Here is a 20,749-nt window from a genome sequence, read left to right on the forward strand (position 1 = left end):
TTTTTTTTCTTCTTTTATTGATATGTTTAAACTCAACAGGTAATCTTACCTGATCTGGGGTCACGACGCAAGCATTGACCGAGTAATATAGGGGGTCCGACAGGATTCGAGTGGACAACGAGCTCATGTCATCGAGGACGAGGCACGTCGAGAACTCTACCACCGACGGTCATGGCATTGTCGTTGCCGAGGACTCGCTTTTGGGCCAACCACGACCGACGGGATTGTGGGAAGCCATCTTCCGCCCACCCCCTTCCTCTGGAGCCCAACGGATGGGGGTCGAAGAGGGCAACAGTGCATACACTCAGGCAGGCGTGCCCTTGGCCTAATGGCTTGGGGCGCAACTTGCATTTCAAGACTCGATGATTCACAAGATTTTGCAATTTACATCAAGTATCGCATTTCATTACGTTTTTTATCGATGCGAGAGTTGAGATATCCGTTGCTGAGAGTCGTTTCGATTTTTTATAATAAAAAAAGTTGCGATGCCGCCTGTGCACCCACTACGAATGGGATGGTGACGGTGCGCGAGCTCCGTTTCAAAATTTTACTTTTTTTTCTGTGATATTTTAAGATTTAAAAAAAAAATTATTTGAGTTTCACATTTGATACAAATAAAATTTTTTTTTATCTATCTTATCTTCTTTAAAAGCAAATCTAGTAATGAGATTAAATTTTTGTCTAATGATATATTTTTTAAACAAAACATAACAATTGATACATTTTTCTATATAATTTCATATATTCTACAATACCTTATCACGGCATTTATCTTAAACATACACATAATTATTAAAACAGTGTTGCATTTAATTACCGTCTATTGTGACGTTTAAAACAAAAACAAAAAAAAAAAACACCCTAATTGACAATCAATTACAAATAAAAGGAAGAGAATATAAAAATTTACAAGGGTGAAAAAAAAGAAAAAACTAGAGGAAAAGGACGATTAGTAGAAGTGAGGGAGAGAGTCTGCTTTCTATTATCCTTCATATCCCTTTTTAGGCTATGCTTGTTTTGTGAAAATGACTTTCAAAAACTAATTTTCATATATTTTTATGTTTGTTTAGTAAAAAATTGATTGGTCAACTAAAAATAATTTATTGTTCAATAAAAAATGAGACTATTTTTTTAAAAATTATCTTATAAATTTGAAAAGGAAAAGATATTTTTCAGAAAAAAATTGTCTATGAGTAGAACTATTTATTAATACTTTTGAGCATAATTTTACTTATAAATTATATTATATTAATAAATAATATTATATTATAGTATATTAATAAAAATATTAATAAATAATGTTATAATATATTAATAAATAATATTATAATATATTAATAAATCATATAATATTAATAAATCATATATTAATAAGTAATATTATAATATATTAATAAATAATATAAAGAATAATAAATAGTTTTATTTTAAGTATTTTTTATATTAACGTAATATTTTAATATTAAATATTATTATTAAAATATAATTATTTTTTAATATTAATAATTTTAATAATAAATAATTTTTACTATTTTAATAATTATATTAATATTATTTGAAAAAAAAAAACAAAAATTTCAAAAAACAACCAACGGAAAACGTTTTTTATTAACAACCATATAATGGCACCTAAAGCTGCATGCCAAGAGACGACTAGAACAGAAGGCTTAACATTCATGCTCCAAAATGCAGAGCCAATGAAAGAATGGATTAAAGCCATGTGCATGATGAATCACGAAATAAATGTAAGGTGTAAAGGGGTTAGCAAATGCATGGATGTCTGAAATTATGAAATATATCAATATGGAACAATAATTGTACTGTTTTTTTTTTTTCTATGATAATAATATATAGTAACAAATCTTGACACATAAATTTGAAGGTGTTACTTAATAATATATTTTATATCAGATTTATATATATGCGCTCACACACATAATACTAAATAATATATTAATAAAAAATAATCAATTTATAAAATTATAACATAGAAATATTAGAATGATAGCATTTTATATTAATAAAAAACAATCAATTTATAAAATTATAAATTAATTGTAAAATTACGAATTACACTATTTTTTAAGAATTTTTTTTAGAAATTTAAAATTGAAACAAAAGAATATAAATAAATCAATCATTAAACAATATATTTTTATCAAAACACAAAAAAATAAATATAATTTTAAAAGAATGAAGTTAAAACGTTGAAATTAGAAGTTATGATTTTTTTTCTTAACTTTCTATAAAGCGGTTCCAATCTTCTTTTTTTTTTTTGGTTGAAAAAAGATTTTAAGATAATATGAGATAAAGATTTAAAATAAAATTAAAATTAAAAATGATATGTAGAGAGATGTTGTGATAAGCTAAAAAAAAAAAAAAAAACACATTTAATACTTAGTTGGAGATATGGAGTCTTGTTGAAAAAGCTCAAATGTTAAATTGATTTTTGTTAACTTTACATGGTTATGATTTAGAACTTGTTACAAATCTCTAGCTTGATTTTAAAAATTTATAAAAGAAAACTTTTGAATATATACAATAAATAGACACATAGCAGTATAATTTTAATTCCTTTTAAATTACAATAATACATAAATTTAAAATTTAAAATCACAAAAAAATAAATTAATAATTTTAATTTAGGGAATCAACTTAAATTTATTTAATATTAATATATACATACTAAAGATTTTTAAAAATTAAAAACTAGGGGGTCCTCTGGCTACAATGAGGAACCGCCATTGACAATATAATCCAATCTATCTAGGTTTATACGTGGTAAATATATACTGTAATACTACTAGAAAGAGGATTACATGGTTTTTTGTTCAAAGAAGTCTAAATTAATTGGTAGTCCATAATAACAATAAGAGTAGCAAGCACGATATTTCTCTGTCTAGTTTTCCGAAAAGCACATGCATGTATATAGAGGTGGAACTGAAAGAACTGGGTGAAAAGGAATACATTCCTTTGAAGGCTGAATGCGCAGTGGGATATATAGAAATGAAGCAGGCTCTACCAAAAGAAGGATTGAGTCTAGAAACAAATTAAAATTGCAAATAACGAGTGGATGAGAGGAGGAGGAGAAAAGGAAGGGAATAAGAAACCTGGAAATCGGGCAAGTGCTGGGAAAGTGGAGACAAGAAGAGACAAGTCTGGGCTTCGTATACACGCATGCTTTGCTATACATACAGCAACCTTCCAACCCCCATAAACAGGAGTCCTGACTCCTGAGACATGCCAACCTGTTTTTCCAACAAGGCTTAACCCGTCTCTCTTTCCCTCTCCAATCAACTACTCTACTTTTCTTTAAAGCCAAACAAAAATACAAGTTTCTGTTCTTTGAAACATTTTTATATATTGCAAGTGAAAAGAATCTCATTGAACTAATTTCAACAAAGCAAACAAAAGCTCACTGAATGTGGGGATTTCCTGCTGGATTTGCTTTCCATGATCTCATGCTAAAATGGTTAATCGGTTATTTGCACAATGATTCACATATGATTATACATACATGAATGGTGATATCAACCGAAAACACAATATATATGTACCCACTTCTAGTCCTTTTGTTGCAGAGAAGAATATAATGTCCCAATATACAAAATTATAAACAATCCAACATTATTAGCTTTACATACATGTACGCATAAAATTTTTAGCCTTTTTTTAAGCTTAAAAATTTTACTAATTTATGGATTTTTTTACAAAAAAAAAAGTTCTTATTTTCTTAACTCATTAGTATGCGCAAACAAACTTAGAAAGAATATATATATTGCGCTAAAAAGAATCATAGCCCACAAACTTTGAAAGGAATAGTACAGCAAACGGAAATGACAACTAGAAACCCTAGTTTGCTGATTAGATTCTAGCGAGTTTCACAAAGGGTTCAACCCATAGACATTGGGGTCCTTCATTTGATGTTCTTATGAGAGTTTGGAGCATAATCAGGCAGTAGGTTACCGTCAACACCTTGGCAGTGCGAGCCAGATATTACAGTCGGACACTCGGACTTACACACAAAAAAAAAAAGGGCAGCATGCAAAGCATTAATTAATCAAAGACAAGGATTACAAACCATTCCCCATCCACAAAACATAAAAAATAAATCCCACTAAGAGACATAGGTTAGCTCCTAGGAATCTAAGCTCTTCTCTTTATAAATGTAGATGCCATTCACTTCTATTTCTCACAACAAAAGAGAGAGCAACAAAGAAACATCCATGGCCACTAAACATGGTGAGAGTTCTCCAACTGTTCGGGTTACTAGGACAGTTTGCGTAGTCCCCAAATCCTTGCATCCACAACAAATTCTTCATCTTTCCAATTTAGACAGGCAGTGTCCGATGCTTATGTACGTGGTTTTCTTCTACAAATCTTCTTGTGCTTACCAGAACTTGTCTCTGGATTCAATTTTTAGTCGCTTGAAATCTGGGTTGGAAGAGACTCTTTCGACTTGGTATCCAGCTGCAGGTAGGTTGAGCTTGAACCCTAGTGATGGTAAACTTAATCTTTGGTGCAACAATAATGGTGCAGTTCTAGTTGAGGCAGTTACCAATGCTAAGATCGTTGAACTTGGAGATCTTTCTCAATACAATGAATTCTTCGAGTATTTGGCTTACAAGCCTGTTATTCAGGGGAACTTCTCGGAGATGCCTTTAGTTGTTGCTCAGGTGAGAACATTTTTCTAGAACAAATCCTGTTTTGACTGTTTCTGCCTCTCTTTAACTGACAACAAAATCTTGAAATGAAATTCCATGATGTCCAGCCGCGATGATTTTAGTTATTTCTTAAACATACATAGTACATAGATACATACATACATACATACGAATATACACACACACACACACACACACGAGCTTCTCATATTATTGTTCTTTTTGGTCGTTGCCATGTAAATTTTTCTTTCCTGTCACCCTTTTAATAATTTAGGTTTCATCAATCTATAAGACAAAATTATCAAACAATGACTCTTTAATGTTTCAAACGTTGCTTCTCTTGAAGAAGTCTATTGATCACAAGCACCCCGTGGCAGTGAGCCAGGCCTAGCGTTTTCTTCTTATATATATGCCTTAGAGTTAGCATTCTTTTGGTGCTAGGCAACCATAATATCGAATGCAACTTCATCATAATTCTCAACAAAATATTACTACTAATTTAAAAATAAAAAAATGATCCCAAACTCATATGTCACATATTGATGCTAACACCTTTTTCTATCGGGCACTGTAACATGGACAAAACAAAATGAAAGCAAAGCACGAACAACTTGTTGTATGATGTAGGTTACAAGGTTCGCGTGTGGAGGCTATTCAATCGGTACTGGTGCGAGCCACTCTTTGTTTGATGGACCGGCCACCTATGATTTTCTCCATGCATGGGCTTCTAATTCCGCTATTTTGAAAGAAAAGAGAGGCACCGAGCTTTACAAACCTGTGCATGAGAGGGGGGCACTGTTGGTGGGTAATCAGGGGCTTACAAAATTGCCTGAAAGTGGGAGCTCGCCAAAAAGGGCTGCAGCCATAGATCATCTATATCAGTTGATAAAACAGGCTATTGCTGGTCAAAATTGTGGTCCTGATATGAAGTTTGGAACCAGGAATTTTCCTGACGTGGGAAACTCAAATCTTGTTCTCAAAACATTCCACCTGAGTGGTGCAATGATAGAAAGCTTAAAAAGGAAGGTCTTTGGTGATAGAGGTAGCCTTTCATGTTCATCCTTTGAGCTGCTTGCAGCTCACTTATGGAAGGTAAATTAATTCCTTAATTAACTGCCTACTAAATTTTCAATTTTCAACTGATGGATCATTTCTTGTATGCACGTCATGAAAATCATCAAAAAGATAAGTGGACCAAATTTGCCCATACAATCTGCCATGTGAGTCTATGCAGCCAAAATAGCTAGAATGACCAAATCAAATAGTACCATCTAGGCAGTGGGCAGGAAACTTAGGGTTTTGTTTCAGAAACAACTACACAAGCAATAATTTGAGAATTCAAGTTTCTAGGAAAGTGGCAACTGGGACTTTTGCCAGAAATATAAATCCAAGCAGGCCTCATTTTTTGTGTTAATTAAAGTTGAGTACCATCTTAGTGGATAAGAAAGTAATTCAAATTTCTAATGAAGATGATCATATGCTATTTATGCAGGTAATGTGCACATATATTTATGATTAAATAGTGATTTTTTTCTCACTCCAGGCAAGGACTAGGGCTTTAGGGGTAAGGAAGGGAGCAATTGTTTGCTTGCAATTTGCTGTGGACATAAGGAACAAGATGGTGCCCCCACTGCCAAAAGGTTTCAGTGGTAACGCTTATGTACTAGCCTCTGTTGCCTTAACAGCTGAAGAACTGGAGGCAGGAAACCATAAAGCTACTGTCGAGAAGATAAAGGAAGCCAAGAATTCAATCAGCAACGACTATGTGATTGCATATAACCAGGCATTAGATGGACCTCAGGGCACTCTCCCTCCAATGAATGAGCTGACACTAGTCTCTGATTGGACAAGGATGCCATTCCACAGGATTGATTTTTTACATGGAGAAGCTGCCTATGCATCTCCACTGCTCTCTCCAATCCCCCAAGTCGCTTATTTCATGCAGAATCCTAGTGATTCGAGGGGCATTGATGTGAGGATTGGTTTACTTCCTCAATCCCTGAATGCTTTCTCTCATTACTTTCTCACCAGTATGCAATAAGTTCCCACAGCCTGCAATAAGTTCCTGCAGCCTTTATTACATCTTAACAATTGAAAGTGGGTAGAGGGTGGTGACTAACTTAGGATTACCAGTATTACTATATATGGGAATGATATTTGTGATAATGATATTTCCAAGACTGTTGTCCAAAATTTCTTATACAACATAACATTTGAAGAAGTTTCGCAAGAAATAATCTTGACTTATTTCTTCTGCCATCAGAATATTGGGCTACGCTTTTCTTCAAGAAGCAAAGCCCATTTTTAGCTTTCAGCGTGGGGTCCTGATGAATCCGAATCCAATTTAATTATGAAATATTGCTTGTAGATATTAAGCAAACATTATATAATTTCCATACTGCATAGTTGGGCCCCGAGCAATTAATATTTATTCATTATAAAATATCGTACAGGCCTTAGCTGGAGAAGTTGATCATCTCAATCAGCGAGAAAAACTGAGCTCTTAAGATGTTTTTGACAGAATAAAAACTGCAAGTCGCCAGGAAAAAACAAGAACAGAGAAAAGGTTGATAAAGGCAGAAACAAGATAATAGATATATTTGTTATCAGTGTTACACGAGGCAAAACTATCAAGAAGAGCAACGCTTGCAACGCAGATCCTTCTTTTGCTGTTTGTAGCTACATTCTAATCTCAGATGCAATTCCTGAGAGAATAAGCATTGCATCCAAAATCGCCATCTGCTGGTTTCCCTTTATCTTGGTCCTGCATCATAAACAACGATACCCACTGTCACAATTATGGTTAAAATGGTCAGATCAAATTTAAGCCTACGTCCAACAAAGTTATTGTTATTGATGCATCAATATTCAACAGCAAACAAGAGATATACATCAACTACTAAAAGTTAGTAAACATCAAGTTCTTCAGGCTGCATCTAGTTTATAGATATCTTGATAAAAAAGAAAATGAGAGAATTTATCAGGAAATTTTCAATCCAAGAATCCTATGCTCCAACATTATTGGTGGAATAAAGTGGAAAAGTTAAACCATGACAGACATTTTGAGTAACTATATAGCTAATGGCATAGAGATTAAGAAAACATAATTATATTACAGGAGGAAGAAAGCAGCATGTGAGTTTTAGGACTCATTTAAAAACTTCTCATGCCTAAATCTAATTTGTTTAAGACCATGACGGTTAATCCAAGTCCATAAAAGTAATGTCAACGTTATAGACTCTCTCTCCAATCAGATCAATGACCAGGATGTACTGACCCTAGAATCGATTTAGAGTACACTTAATGTACTTTAGCCATGCGCAGACGGGCAACAGAATTAGAAGGATAGGGAGGAACCTGATAAGACCAGTAAATGACACAGTGTCCTATTCTGGCAGGCTAGTTGGACACTTGGTGAAAAGTTGGACCATGTTTAAATTCAAGAAATATCCCTGGAGTAAACTCTATATCAGCCATAATAAACATGAAGTCAACATTGGCTTGCCCATCATTGTAGCAACAACAATTCCCTCAATAGAGTAGATATTCCAAATTATTTTGAGTGTCCTTATTCCTTAAGAAGGGCCAAATCTATTCTTTTTAGGAGCAATAACTACAAAAATCCTTTCCTACCATAGTTTGTAGAGAATATAATATGCATAATGGAAAAGATCTGCGCCACAACACGATAAGCACATAGTGATAAACAAATTATTTTAATCATGTTTGGGTTGCTTTTTGGTTTGCATGTCCTATGCAATTTAAATGATACCTGTCCATCCAATTTTTATATGTTCAAATACATGCAAGCTAGGTACTAGAAATATAGACCTTGCAAAATTCACTGTCTACATCTAAAGTTAAATGATAGAAGCTCATTTGCTGAGGATTGCTTCTGAATTTAAGGAAAGGATCAGCTCTCGGTTTAAGAAATATTTTATTAGAAGAGATCTTCTGTATTTATTCACCCATATTTAATCTTAGTATAGAATTAATGTCCATCAATACTTGGCATCCTACGTAGATGATAGAAGAAGATTCAAGGTCTCTCAAGCCATTTGAACCCCAAGCTGATGTACCAGAAGAAAACACACTCTAGGCTAAAATGAATGCTAATAAGTCCTAAAGCTATTTCACTACATTGGTAGAGCATGCTTTGGTATGCTAAGTCTTTCAATTGGTGTCCATATGTAAGATGTACAAATCACTCGCTTATTTGCCAAAAAATTCTCCTTTCAGATTGCATCCATATCCTCTACCTTTAGCAGGTACTAAGAAAAATTAGCTGAAACTAATTTGATGGCTGAAACTAAGAAATATAATTTAAATACCAACCAAAGAAGAAATTAGTAGCAAAAAAAGATATGAATAGTCTTACCTGTTTCATAATTGCACTTGCCAGATCTCCCAAGGGGCCAATGTTATCAGGAATGTAACTTCCCTGTGGCCTTTGTTGGACTATAAGATACCCTTCCTTGTCAATAACTAATGGTTCCATGGCTGAGCTTTCACCTTTATTATGCTTGATGGATAAGGGATCAACAAAATTAGGCGGTCCAATAGAATCCAGGTCCATATTTCTATGGAAAACTGGGTTATTTTGGTCCAAGCACTGGCCCAACTGAACCATAGCACCATTAACAGGGATTGAAGAGTTTATAGAACAACACATAATATTTGATTGGTAAGGGGCATCTTTTCTGGGGGCATTCCATTCTTGAGGATCACTTCTGATTATTGGCCCTGCATTACAGCTGATTAGGGATGCTTGGCCTTGTAAATTTGATTTTGAATCCCGCAATTGATTGGAAGCAGGAGCTATACAATTAAAGTCAGATAAAGTATTCCCATTTTGGAAAACCATTGTAGAAACACTGTCTCTCAAATTAGTAGCATGCAGAATGGCCTGGTGAGAGCTTCCTTCTAACATCAAGGAGTTACTTGTGACACCAAGAAGTGGATTATTGGAGCAACCAGCTACTCTTGCATCTATTAAACTGCCAGAAACAGGGAAAACAGTTGTATTATCAGCAGTTGGCAGCTCTCCAATGTGTCTAACACCCTTGTTATTTTGCAGTTGATCAAGTTCTAATGACATTGGCATTCCTTGTAGAATGTTAGCATTATGGTTTCCAGGAATTACGAAAGACTGCAACTTGCTCTGATCATTACCAGCATTGCCCGAGTTTTGGACATGACTTAATTGAATCATTCCTGGAGAAGGAAGGCCATGAATACCTAGTCCAGCAGGTGTATTCAATCTTCCAAGCACCCCACTAGGTGGGAAAGATCTAAAGCCTGCATTGGGAAGCTGATCAGATCCAGCCAATCTATGGAAATCCCCAAGTCCATTCAGAGACCCCATCCGTAAATAGGTAGAATCTGCACTGCCCAAGGCTGCCACCATATTAGCTTGCTGGTTTGCCACACAGCTGATTCTTTTCAGGTAAAGCCTAAATTTCTGCAACCACAAAAATGAGATAGTTAGCTTCATGGTAAGTTCTGGATTGTAGTAACTATGGCAGGCAAGTTAAGAATTAATGCCTGGAGATGGCTGGCAACATTTTCTCGGGTAAGCTTTTCAACATTCATCAATTCTAGGATCTTTTTAGGTACAGCCTCTGCATTACAACCACATAAAAAGTTAAAACTGAAAGCTTCATGCATAAATAGATTCACCACAAAATTAAACAATAAACCAGCAAGAACTGAACTTTCACCAACAGGAACATTCTTTAACCCAAGAATTGATTGGTGAAATATCAATAATATATGTTAAGAGTAGAAATTTATAATGCAGGATTCAACAGGTCAAATATCATCTCAAATCAGAATATTCTTGGATAATAGCAGAAACAATAATAATAAGAGTTATTACACATTAAAAATGAGGGATAGACATGTGAGTCAACAAAAAAACAGTAGTAATAGATATGCCATATACGTAGCCAAAGCTGAGAAGTTGAGAGCATACTGTCAATGCCCAATTGATTAACCGCTGCAACAAACTTGCGATGCAGCTCCACTGACCAAACAACACGAGGTTTCTTTTGGGTTGATGGATCCTCATTATCATGGCCATTCTCATCACACTCCTCATCCTCATCTTCATTCTGGTCCTTTCGCTTTTTGTTGAGCTTCCCATTCTGATCAACTTTTCCTATACCTGCAGCCTCACCACTACCCATATGAGGCTTGTCTTGGCTGCCAGAATTATACCAGTCATTTTGGTCAAATTTCTTTCTCCTGACTACATGTTGCCATATATTTTGTAGCTCTTCAATTCGAACAGGTTTCAGCAAGTAATCACAAGCTCCATGAGTAATCCCTTTCATCACAAGCTTGGTATCACCATTTGCAGACAACACTGAACGCATTTTATCATATCATTATTTACAATAAAAATCCAATTGTTCCTACAACTTTAACATAAATTGGAAGAAAGCAAGTTCATGAAGTATCAGCTTTGTAATCAACTTTGATTTGGCAAATGTTAAATCAAAGAAAAACGATCCAAAATCCAAATTTTCTGAAAATTTTTCCTTTTTTGCATGGGATAACCAAAATGATGAAGGCTGTATCGAAAGTCCTTCAAAAACTGGAATTTATGGATAAACAATTTGTCTCAAATGTTAAAATTTAATAAAAATGTCAAAAGAATTATTTAAAAGCCAAAAAAGCAAAGAGAAAAAAGTATTATTATTACTATCTTACTTATGACAGGCAGGTCCATCTCAAGCCCCACAAGCTCAAGTAACTTAAAACCATCCATGTCGGGCATATGGACATCGCTGATAACCAAGTCAAACTTGTTCTTGTTTCCTCTCAACAACTTTAATGCTGTGATAGCCTGACTTGTTGTGGTAACTGCAAAATGCACAATTTTCACACTAAATGAACCATCTTTTTAACATTTTCAAAGATCCAAAATCCACAAATACAGTCGACTGAATCAATATACGAACAATAGCAAATTAAAAGATTGAAATAGGATTCTTAGAAAAAAGAGTCCAAAATGGCAAAATTATCCAAAGGCGTGATTTATTGGAGATTAAATAACACAAAATCACCAAATCATGAACAAAATCTCATTTCCCAAAAAAAAAAAAAAAAGAATCGAATCTAAGAACTATATGCAAAACGAAGAGAAACAAAAAAAAACGATATCTTTCTTTAGATTTTTACAATGCAAATGCGATGAATGAAGTCCCCAAAGTTCACAAAGATTTCACCTTAAAGGAAACCAACCAACACCAACAACCAAAACAACTACAAATACTAAACAGAAAAGCACAAAACCAATAACTCATTTCTATAAACTCGAAAAAAAAAAAAAAAAAAAAAAAAACCATTGTACTGGCATCGACGAAGAAGAGTGTCGAGCAGCAAAAGGCAAGTAGGGTCGTCGTCAACGGCCAAAACTCTCATGCCAATTGGAAACTGATCCTTTGTTTCACTGATTACTCGCTCAACTGTCATCTTCTTACAATTTTTTTTTTCTTTTTAGCAATATTAAACACTCTGTTTCGAGGTTTTGGACAAAGCCCAGAAACTAAATATGGGAGAAATTTGAGACAGAGAGAAAAAAGAGGGACGAGTTTAGAGTTGTAATTAACAAGTGATTTTAGAAGGAGAGAGAAAGAGAGAGGAAGTGATTAAGGAACGTGATTGGTAAGAGGAAAAAGATTTTGCATTTAATATTTAAAAACAGAGCTGAGAGAGAGAGAGAAAGAGAGAGTGAAGGATAAAAAGAATATGGAATCTAAGCTAACTATGGTAATTGTCCGTGAAAGCTGCATTCGACTGAAACAGATTTTATTACCATTTTTGGTTGAATGATTTTTACCCAGTGGGAAATTTGGGAATTAGAATTTTCATTTCAAGCAAACTTGATAATCTTAATTTTCAAAACGAAGAATTTATTTAAACTTGGAACCTAGCAATTAAATCTTATATGAAGTATTTAAAAAAATTTTCCATTAGCTCAAAATTAATTGCATCAATTCTTCACATCTTCATGGTATTTCATGATTCATGATAAATTTCTATGGTCTTTTTAAAATTTTGCTTAATACATGAAATTGTGTGTTAATTTCCCTTTATAAGATTATAAAATTAATCCATCATCCTCCAATATAAAATATATACATATATATATGTTAAATTCAAATTTAATCAAAAAAATTCATATAATCACTTTTAAAAAATTATATTTAAAAAATTTAAAATTTGATATTTATCATCTGTTTTATGATTTTTTTAAAAATATATATGCCTTAATTTAGAGCATCTAATTATTTATCATAATATGCCAACACTATTTTTATTTAAAATTTGGACTTTTATCATAAATTAAAACATATGTAGTCATTAAATAAGGAAATTGTCTTTTATAGAATTTGCTTCTTCCAAAATAAATAATAAGTATAAAAAAATTCTTAAAATAATTATAATATCATTGTTCTATAATATATATTTCTTATGTTTTGAATTCTACTTAAATTAGTATTTAAAAAAAAAAAACCATTACTAATGATTCTTTTTCACCACAAAATAAGGGACTTTGGTTTGGTTTCTTGTGATGGGAGCACAATGGCAGGAAGCATGGGACGGACAGGCGAGATAGGCATTCTTTGTGGCCAACCATTGCAAAAGTATAAGGCTGTCATTTCAACTTTTTTCTTATCTAATCCTAATTATTAATCTAACGATATTCACTTTGGCCTTTATAAAGTGCTCTGCTTTTTAAGGCCTTAAAAGTCATTTAATTTTAGAGCCTAAAAAAACCTAAAGATAAAGCTCCCTCGATAAATGTTAACATCGTAACAAATGAGTAACGATCGAAATTTGAAATGAGTTAAATATAATTACTTTAAAAATAATATTTAATAAAATTTAAATTAATTTTTATTTTTAAATTGTAATTTATTTTATTAAAAAAAAGTCAATTTCTAAAAGGCAGTTATAATAATAGTAATATTGACAAAATGTCTATCATTATCCATGCAAAAATATCAAATGTAGACCTCAATGGGTTTTTTCTTAGGTTAATCTCTTACAACAATTTCTTCATCCATATTTGAAAGCTTCTTCCTATACTTTCTTTTCCCTTTAGTGTCCAGCTGTTGCATGAATGCCCACTGTTTCATGTGTGCCAATTAATGGAGATGACTATAGGATAATGTGGATTCCAGATTGGAAGAGAATGCCGTAGTCTTTTCTTTTGGTTTTTGGTGATGTGATGTATTTTTTCTATGTTAAGAGGGGTTTATCTCTTTAGCCCTTCACAATTAATTGAACAACCTTCAACTCCAATCAGCCAACCGCAATCAGATAATTTTACATCTTAATCAATCTTTCATCAACCCTTTTTTTCCTTTTGCTTATAAAGTTTGTAGAATTAGTCCAAAGTGGCTAAGACAAAAGACACTTTCACTAATCCATCAATCAGATTTTATCAAAGAGTCATTAATTTTTAGGTCTTACTTGAATGGTTAAATACCTTCTTAATAGTTAGATGATGCACTGTAATTTTTGGATCAAGTTTGAATATCTCTTTATAAATCCAAACAAAAACATCTCAATATTTTATTAAAAATTCATACACATTTATCTCGTAAATCAATTATTAAGTAAAGAAATAACATTATGTATATATAAAATTTGTATTGAAAATATGATAAAAAATAAATAAATTTATTTATTTATCATTAATCAAAACAATAGATTAGATTTTGGTTCTAAATGTGTGTTCAGTGATTGTTATATATTGTCCGAACTTGAATTCATTCAATAATTGACATTCGAGCCAGCACATACCCAAAAAGCTTTGGAACAATGAACAACTCTTCTAGTTTGGTTAACTGTACTTGGCTCATCTTCGAACCCCGTCTTTTTCCTTCTCCCAAAAAATGGATTCATATAACATTCTTTTTGTATTCGAATTGTAATCATTAAAAATTAAAAGTTTAACATTATGTTAACAATTATGCAACCGTTGACAGATCAATCTAACTTTATATTTTATGTTTCTGCTTACTTTTTTTTTATTTTTTTTTGCGTTCATTATTCATGATAACTTAATTTTGTCCCTTGGAATTGGAGCCATCCACATCTTGGAGGACCTCCAATGAGTTTTTTTTATGATTATCCCATATTCAAATGGGTTCCCACAATTTGCATGATATCAGGAAGCCAGTGTGTTCTATTATCTCTCTGCAACAAAACTATAAAATAGTCCATACTCTACTATAATATATATTTATATGGAAGATTCATGTTGGGAGCAAAATCTTTGAGATTCCTTGCTCGCATGAGTTTTTTCTTTGCCATGATTTTAAGGGTACAAGGGTGAAGAAAGCTGACCTTAAATACTTGATAAAATGGTTTAATGCATGCTGAAGTTCAGTCATTGCTGTCTTCCATAAGGGATATATGCCCACAATATTAAAACAGGTTGAGTGGCTTCCTACAATCTTCTTTTTCCACTACTATCATAAAACATGGCTGCCTTTTTTTTTTTTTAATTACTGAATATTAGAGTGGGAAGAGAGGAAAGGTGAATTATGCGCCCGCTAATTAACAATAGTCGGGAGATTGGGCCAATTCCAATTTGGGCAAGGGTTTACCTTTATTGGAAAAAAAAATAAAAGAGCTGCAGTACTTATCAGCATGGATTAGGGGTCCAAACGGCCATACATACAATGATTTTGGTGATTCCTTAACATTTGGGCTTATGGATATAATAAATCCAGGGTTCTCGAACATGAAACTTTTGAGCTTGTGGGTTCATTAAACATTGTAGTAAACTCGTGTTGGCTGACTAGATCAGTTAAATGGATGGTTTGTTTGATTCGAAAGATTATAAAATCGAATGAACATCAAACCAATCAAATTTTAAGTTAATTAAAGTGGATTTGAGCTAGTTTTGTACAATTTATTTATTATTTAATTGGTTTTGTATAATTTATTTATTATTTAATTAATTTGATAAGATTTGAATCCTTACCTTTAATTAACATCTTAATTATTTAGTTAAATGCATTTCCTTTTAATTATTTACCATATCCCAATCAAATACATTGGAACTTTTGAAAATCCTTTACAAATGCCTCTTCCTTTTTCTATTTCTTTTCGATTCATGTATTCAAATGTAATTAAATAATACATTCGATGGAAGAAAACACTAGTAGACTAACAATCAATGACATGATCACCAATGAAAAAAAATAATAGAATAATATATTTGAATGAAATGAAATTCAAATTTAGTTTACCAATTACATTCAACTAAAAATTATGATAATAACTCTTTTTTTTTTTATATTTATCGAATAAGTTCTTCAAATCAAATGTTATTATAATAGTAAAAAATTAGATAATATTTATTATATATATGCGGCAAATTATGTCTCTATCTTGTTCAAATTTTAACAGCGCATTGACATATTAATGGATTTGGAAAAAAATTCCAAATGTAATAAAAATCATGAAGGTTACTGAATTTAAAATTCAAATATCTTTTATTTAATTTAACTTACTAAACTTAAATTTAGGAAGTAAGTTTCAAAATATATGTATAATAAAAGATTTAGTTAATTATAAAAACTCGCATTAAAGTTTGAAGCCTTAAAATAGAAAAAAAATTTAGAGATAAATTATAAATCAATACACTCCTTTCCCTTCCTCAATTGAGTCAAAAAATAAATAAAATTTACTGTTTCCAGTCATTAAAATTGACTGCTTCCAGGCTTTCTAATGAAATGGTATCATTCCCAAGGATAGAACTTATTAGATCAAGAGTAACTTACCCTTTTTCCCAATTAATAGAAACACTTACACATGGGACAGGTGGTTGCAGTGCTGCACTATACAATTATGATCGTTTTTCTTCTTTTCAATGAATAAGATAAAATGCTTCTGCAACTGATTCTTAATTATGTGAAATTCATTCGAAAACTAGTATCCGTGTATCTATCCCAAAGGCAATAAAAACTTTTTCTCTCAATTAACTCAAACTTGAAGACTTTTCAATGAATATTGATTTGAGAGAATAAATGAAAACATATCGGAGGTTATTAATTTTCACTAATATCCCATTTATTACTAGCTAAGCAGAAGAATTTGGAGAAAATTTTTCCGTAAATAATAATTATAAATTTAGAATAGAATAAAAAAAAAAAACCATACAAATTTTCTTATAATTCCTTGTCATAATAAGTACATGATAAGGCAGAACAACATCAGATTTTTGCTTTTATTTTTTATATTGACAAATAAAAAAGTTAGGTAAATAGCTAGCTAACAAAAAGCTTGAAATATTTAAAAAATGCATGACCCTACCTTCAAAACAGATACCTAATTTTTTAATCCACACCATTTTAAAATTTCCACTTCCTTTTGAATGTAAAAGGAAAAGATTATTATAGTTAATTTAAATTTTAAGTATTATTAATAATAGTGTGATATGTTGATAGAATATTGATATGTTAATTTTAATAATAAAAAATTAATTTGTGATAATTTCAAATATAAAAAACAATAAATATTAAATTTTCTTCCTCAACAATCCTCAAATTATCTAATCAATATATAATTTCTTGTCTCTTTAAATTCCATAAAATCCTTTTTAACATAAAGGGTAAAACCCCTTTTCTAGCATTGGTTACTATAAGGAGAATTCCATGTACTAGAATGTTAATAGTAACAATTTCACCAATCCATGGTTTATATTGGATACATAGGTGAAAGGCAATAATTTATTATCTGTTTGGGTTGTCCAAACATTAGGTGGCTTGGAATGCATGGTAATTTCAAATCAATTTTCTTGACATATATTACTTGTTTAGTTGTAACTCCTCAGTCCTCTCCAATTAATTATATTTTTACTAGAAAGTACGTAGGATTCATCAATTGTAGGTGATTATGTAGAGCATCAACCACAGCACGAAACAGTATACGTAGTGGCATAATCATTTTTTATTTGAAGAAAGAGGGATTTCTCTGTAAAACACGTGGATTATAAATCAATTATAATAAAATGCACAAATGTTGGCATAATCTAATTGTTGATTTAACCAATAATTTTTTTTCTCTTTATCAAATGTAAAAGTTACATAAAAGCAACTTTGGGCAGTTTGCAAATAAATGAGATCCTACAGCATTCATGTTTAATGATAATAATAATTATTATTATTGAATGAACAACTAGAGTTCATAAATGCTGATGAAGATGCAACGAATGGTTTTGCTCAATGTTTATTGTAATCCCATTCCCTTGCAGCTGCCAATTGTCAACAAACAGAATTGAACACACGTTAGTCAAAAACCTCTTTAGTATATCAAGATTTCCAGATTAATTATTTCTTTTATTTTCTTGCAATTAAGTCGTGACTCGTGAAATCAAGTAATTCATACCTTGTTTTGAGAGAGCCCAATCCTTATCATAACCAAGAGCCCAAAAGAAATATCCAGCCAAGCCCTTAAACCTTGCAAACCGAACCTTCAGTTTAATGGACCCAACTTCATCGTACCCAATCCAGGAGTCTCCAACGTATGAATAGTAGGACACAGTTGTCGAATCAAACTTGACTGTAGCATTATTCTTGTTGTTAAAATCAACGATGGCATAATAATTATAGAGCCCATCTTCATCTCCAGGTCCCACACCAATTGCTGGTGCCCCAATTCCATTAATATTCGGATCCTTGAGCGTCCATGTATGCCCATATGATGCCAACCCCATCACCAACTTTTTGGGCGGCACCCCAGCCCGAATCCAAGACCCAATTCCATAGCTACTGCTAATAGTACCATTGGGATCATACAGAGCTGAATGTATCCCAGTGAAATTATCCCATTTTCCATGATAATCATAACACATTGGACTAGCCCAATCTAAATATTTGGCTACAGCATGGGCTGGATAAGATCGAGACAAGCCATAACTAGTGAACTCTGGAGAGTAATACACAGCAGAAGTTAAAAGCAAACGTGGTTTTCCACTAGTTTTGGCTTCAATTTTGAGTGCTTTTCTCCATTCCTTGAACAGCGACACAAGATTTGCCATGTCGTTGACAGTTGCAGGGAACTCCCAGTCTAAGTCAACACCATTAAATTCGTATGTTCGAGCCACTTCGATAGTGGAATTAATGAAAGCCCCACGGGTTTCTTGGGTACTTGCCATTTGAGCAAATACATCCGGGTCATTCCCGCCTCCTCCTATGGAAAGTATAGTCTGAATGGGTGGGTTTTTGGCGCTTAGCCCAATCCTGAATTCAAATAACTTTTGTTGGTCCAATAGGGTAATGTTGAGTTTGAAAGTGTTAGGTTCGGGCAACAGGAAGGCGTAATAAATATGGGTGAAAAACGAAGTGTCAATGGAGGAAGCTGGAAAGGAATCAAATGATGGCCAATAAGCAGCTTTGATTCCTTGAGGAATTGGAGAAGCTGCAGGCACCGGCGGGTAAGAAGTTGGACTTGGAGCTGGACTTGGACTTGGACTTGGCAGGTAGGGAGGTGTAGAGGGTTCTGGCGAGTAAGGAACAGGACTACAGGTAGGGGAAACGGATATTGGTGGAGAAAAATCTGGGGCCGGCGCTAAAAATTTTGGGTGAATTGCTGCAGAGAAAGGTTCAGAAAATTTGACAAATTTGCAAATCATGACGAGAAACAAAAAAGCCACAGATTTCAGGCTAGCCATGATTCAGGATTTGAGCCAGGAGACAGTACTGGAAAGGGAATTTGATTTGACCTTGAACGGACGAATTTAAAGGGTGCATGAACTATGGAAATATCGACAATATTCGATGTTGCATTGCTATTGGATTTGGAAGGTTCTGTTTAATGTTTATGCTGTCTTGAAGTGGTTAGAACGAAATTCATGGGAATAAGTGATCAAACAGAAGCAGCCAAATTTAGGAAGAAGAGAAGGAAGTTGAGCCGGATGGGAAGACATATGGAACGGCAACATAGGTTTTTTTAGCTTTAAATCAATCATACAACTATAAAAAGATAGAGCCAAAACTTAGCTACCAACATAAATTTTAAAAGTCAACACTAATTTTTTTATTTGAATATGATTGATTATTTAGTCGAATTTATTATATTTAAAAAAAATTTAAATTTAAATTAAGAATATTTAAATAATAAATTTTAGTCTATGAAATCATATTTAAATTCAAAAAAATAATTACACATGAAAAAAGTTATAGCATCCTCACAACGTTCATCTAAAAAATGATACCAATTTTATTTTAAGTTATTAAAACTTAAAAATATTTTTATAATTTGTCAAATAATTTAATTATCAAAAATTAATTCTAGATTACTTTGATAGTTTAATAGTAATTTAAGATAATTTTTCTACCTTATGAATATTCATGAAGATTAGTGTTCCATTTTAAAAAGACTCTATCATCATATTCATTTAAATTTTATTTAAAGAAATAATTAGTAAAATCTTCTAATAATTTGATAAGATTTACTTTGATGCAGATCTTTCAATAATTTAGTGAGATTTTATTGTAAACTTATGTCTGAAATTTATTTTAAGAAAATTTATTAAACTTTCTACTAGTTTGTTAAGATCCAATTCAATATTTAAATCATCCAATAGTTTGGTAGAATTGAAAATTTTATTATTATTATTTTTAAAAAATTCAATAAGTACTATAATAGTTTGATAAGATTTAATTCAAGATTTAAATTCTTCAATAATTTGATATGATTGAAAATTTTATTATTATTATTATTTTTTTAAAAAAATTTAATTATAAAATTCTCAAATAGTTTGATAGAATTTAAAATTTCTAAATCCATGAAATAAAAAATTTATAATTTAAAACTCACAATCTTTAAATTTTATTTTAAACATACATAAAAAAAGTGAAATAAATGAATAATTATATAAATAAACAAAATGAAAATATTACCTTAATGGTTGGAGACACGCTTAGGTGGAAGTATTTTTTACTTTGTAGTGACAGATAGTCACCAATTTCAACCAAAGAGCTTTACCACCAATTTCAACCAAATAGCTTAAGTATAGATTGCTACTCATCCATTTCCTGGTGCGATTTCTTTTT

At 32.1% G+C, this 20,749-nt stretch overlaps 3 protein-coding genes and 1 non-coding gene across 6 annotated transcripts; 1 reads left to right on the forward strand and 3 right to left on the reverse strand.

Annotated features, from left to right (window-relative positions):
* Positions 1-298: 298 nt before the first annotated feature.
* LOC149518559 (5.8S ribosomal RNA) lies at positions 299-454 on the reverse strand. The gene has a single exon (XR_016343369.1). It is a non-coding gene; the product is annotated as a 5.8S ribosomal RNA (ribosomal RNA).
* A 3,567-nt stretch (positions 455-4,021) lies between these two features.
* Positions 4,022-6,970, forward strand: LOC111286436 (HXXXD-type acyl-transferase family protein). The gene is made up of 3 exons (XM_022876385.2): positions 4,022-4,676; positions 5,292-5,756; positions 6,208-6,970. Exons 1-3 carry the CDS (start codon positions 4,173-4,175, stop codon positions 6,703-6,705), a joined length of 1,467 nt encoding a protein of 488 aa, XP_022732120.1. The 5' UTR covers positions 4,022-4,172; the 3' UTR covers positions 6,706-6,970.
* A 100-nt stretch (positions 6,971-7,070) lies between these two features.
* Positions 7,071-12,403, reverse strand: RR10 (response regulator 10). 3 transcript variants are annotated; one of them, XM_022876384.2, is made up of 6 exons: positions 12,014-12,403; positions 11,379-11,531; positions 10,639-11,031; positions 10,209-10,285; positions 9,043-10,125; positions 7,071-7,428 (listed from the first exon to the last, which is right to left on the reverse strand). In XM_022876384.2, the coding sequence occupies exons 1-6, from the start codon at positions 12,141-12,143 to the stop codon at positions 7,357-7,359; spliced, it is 1,908 nt and encodes a 635-aa protein (XP_022732119.2). In that variant the 5' UTR covers positions 12,144-12,403; the 3' UTR covers positions 7,071-7,356. The 3 variants fall into 3 exon arrangements, with proteins under 3 accessions (XP_022732119.2, XP_089618881.1, XP_089618882.1); XM_089762755.1 differs by having other exon boundaries at positions 10,639-10,992; positions 12,014-12,355; XM_089762756.1 differs by having other exon boundaries at positions 12,022-12,140.
* Positions 12,404-17,487: 5,084 nt separating this feature from the next.
* On the reverse strand, positions 17,488-19,609 carry LOC111286091 (class V chitinase CHIT5a-like). The gene is made up of 2 exons (XM_022875882.2): positions 18,081-19,609; positions 17,488-17,946 (listed from the first exon to the last, which is right to left on the reverse strand). The coding sequence occupies exons 1-2, from the start codon at positions 19,363-19,365 to the stop codon at positions 17,915-17,917; spliced, it is 1,317 nt and encodes a 438-aa protein (XP_022731617.2). The 5' UTR covers positions 19,366-19,609; the 3' UTR covers positions 17,488-17,914.
* Between the last annotated feature and the right edge of the window lie 1,140 nt (positions 19,610-20,749).

This window comes from Durio zibethinus, chromosome 6, assembly GCF_047325235.1.
Source record: "Durio zibethinus cultivar Kanyao isolate XHJ-2024 chromosome 6, ASM4732523v1, whole genome shotgun sequence".
NCBI classification, from domain to species: Eukaryota; Viridiplantae; Streptophyta; class Magnoliopsida; order Malvales; family Malvaceae; genus Durio; species Durio zibethinus.

What these genes read in the sequence shown, in the direction of transcription:
- LOC111286436 (XM_022876385.2), top strand. Translation starts at nt 4,173, where the DNA reads ATGCCATTCACTTCTATTTCTCACAACAAAAGAGAGAGCAACAAAGAA. An exon ending in TGCCTTTAGTTGTTGCTCAG is followed by an intron (nt 4,677 to 5,291) that starts GTGAGAACATTT and finishes TGTATGATGTAG; the next exon opens with GTTACAAGGTTCGCGTGTGG. An exon ending in TTGCAGCTCACTTATGGAAG is followed by an intron (nt 5,757 to 6,207) that starts GTAAATTAATTC and finishes TTCTCACTCCAG; the next exon opens with GCAAGGACTAGGGCTTTAGG.
- RR10 (XM_022876384.2), bottom strand. Translation starts at nt 12,143, where the DNA reads ATGACAGTTGAGCGAGTAATCAGTGAAACAAAGGATCAGTTTCCAATT. An exon ending in TAATCAATTGGGCATTGACA is followed by an intron (nt 10,286 to 10,638) that starts GTATGCTCTCAA and finishes GTTGTAATGCAG; the next exon opens with AGGCTGTACCTAAAAAGATC. An exon ending in CAAGTGCAATTATGAAACAG is followed by an intron (nt 7,429 to 9,042) that starts GTAAGACTATTC and finishes TTTATGATGCAG; the next exon opens with GACCAAGATAAAGGGAAACC.
- LOC111286091 (XM_022875882.2), bottom strand. Translation starts at nt 19,365, where the DNA reads ATGGCTAGCCTGAAATCTGTGGCTTTTTTGTTTCTCGTCATGATTTGC. An exon ending in TTGGGCTCTCTCAAAACAAG is followed by an intron (nt 17,947 to 18,080) that starts GTATGAATTACT and finishes GACAATTGGCAG; the next exon opens with CTGCAAGGGAATGGGATTAC.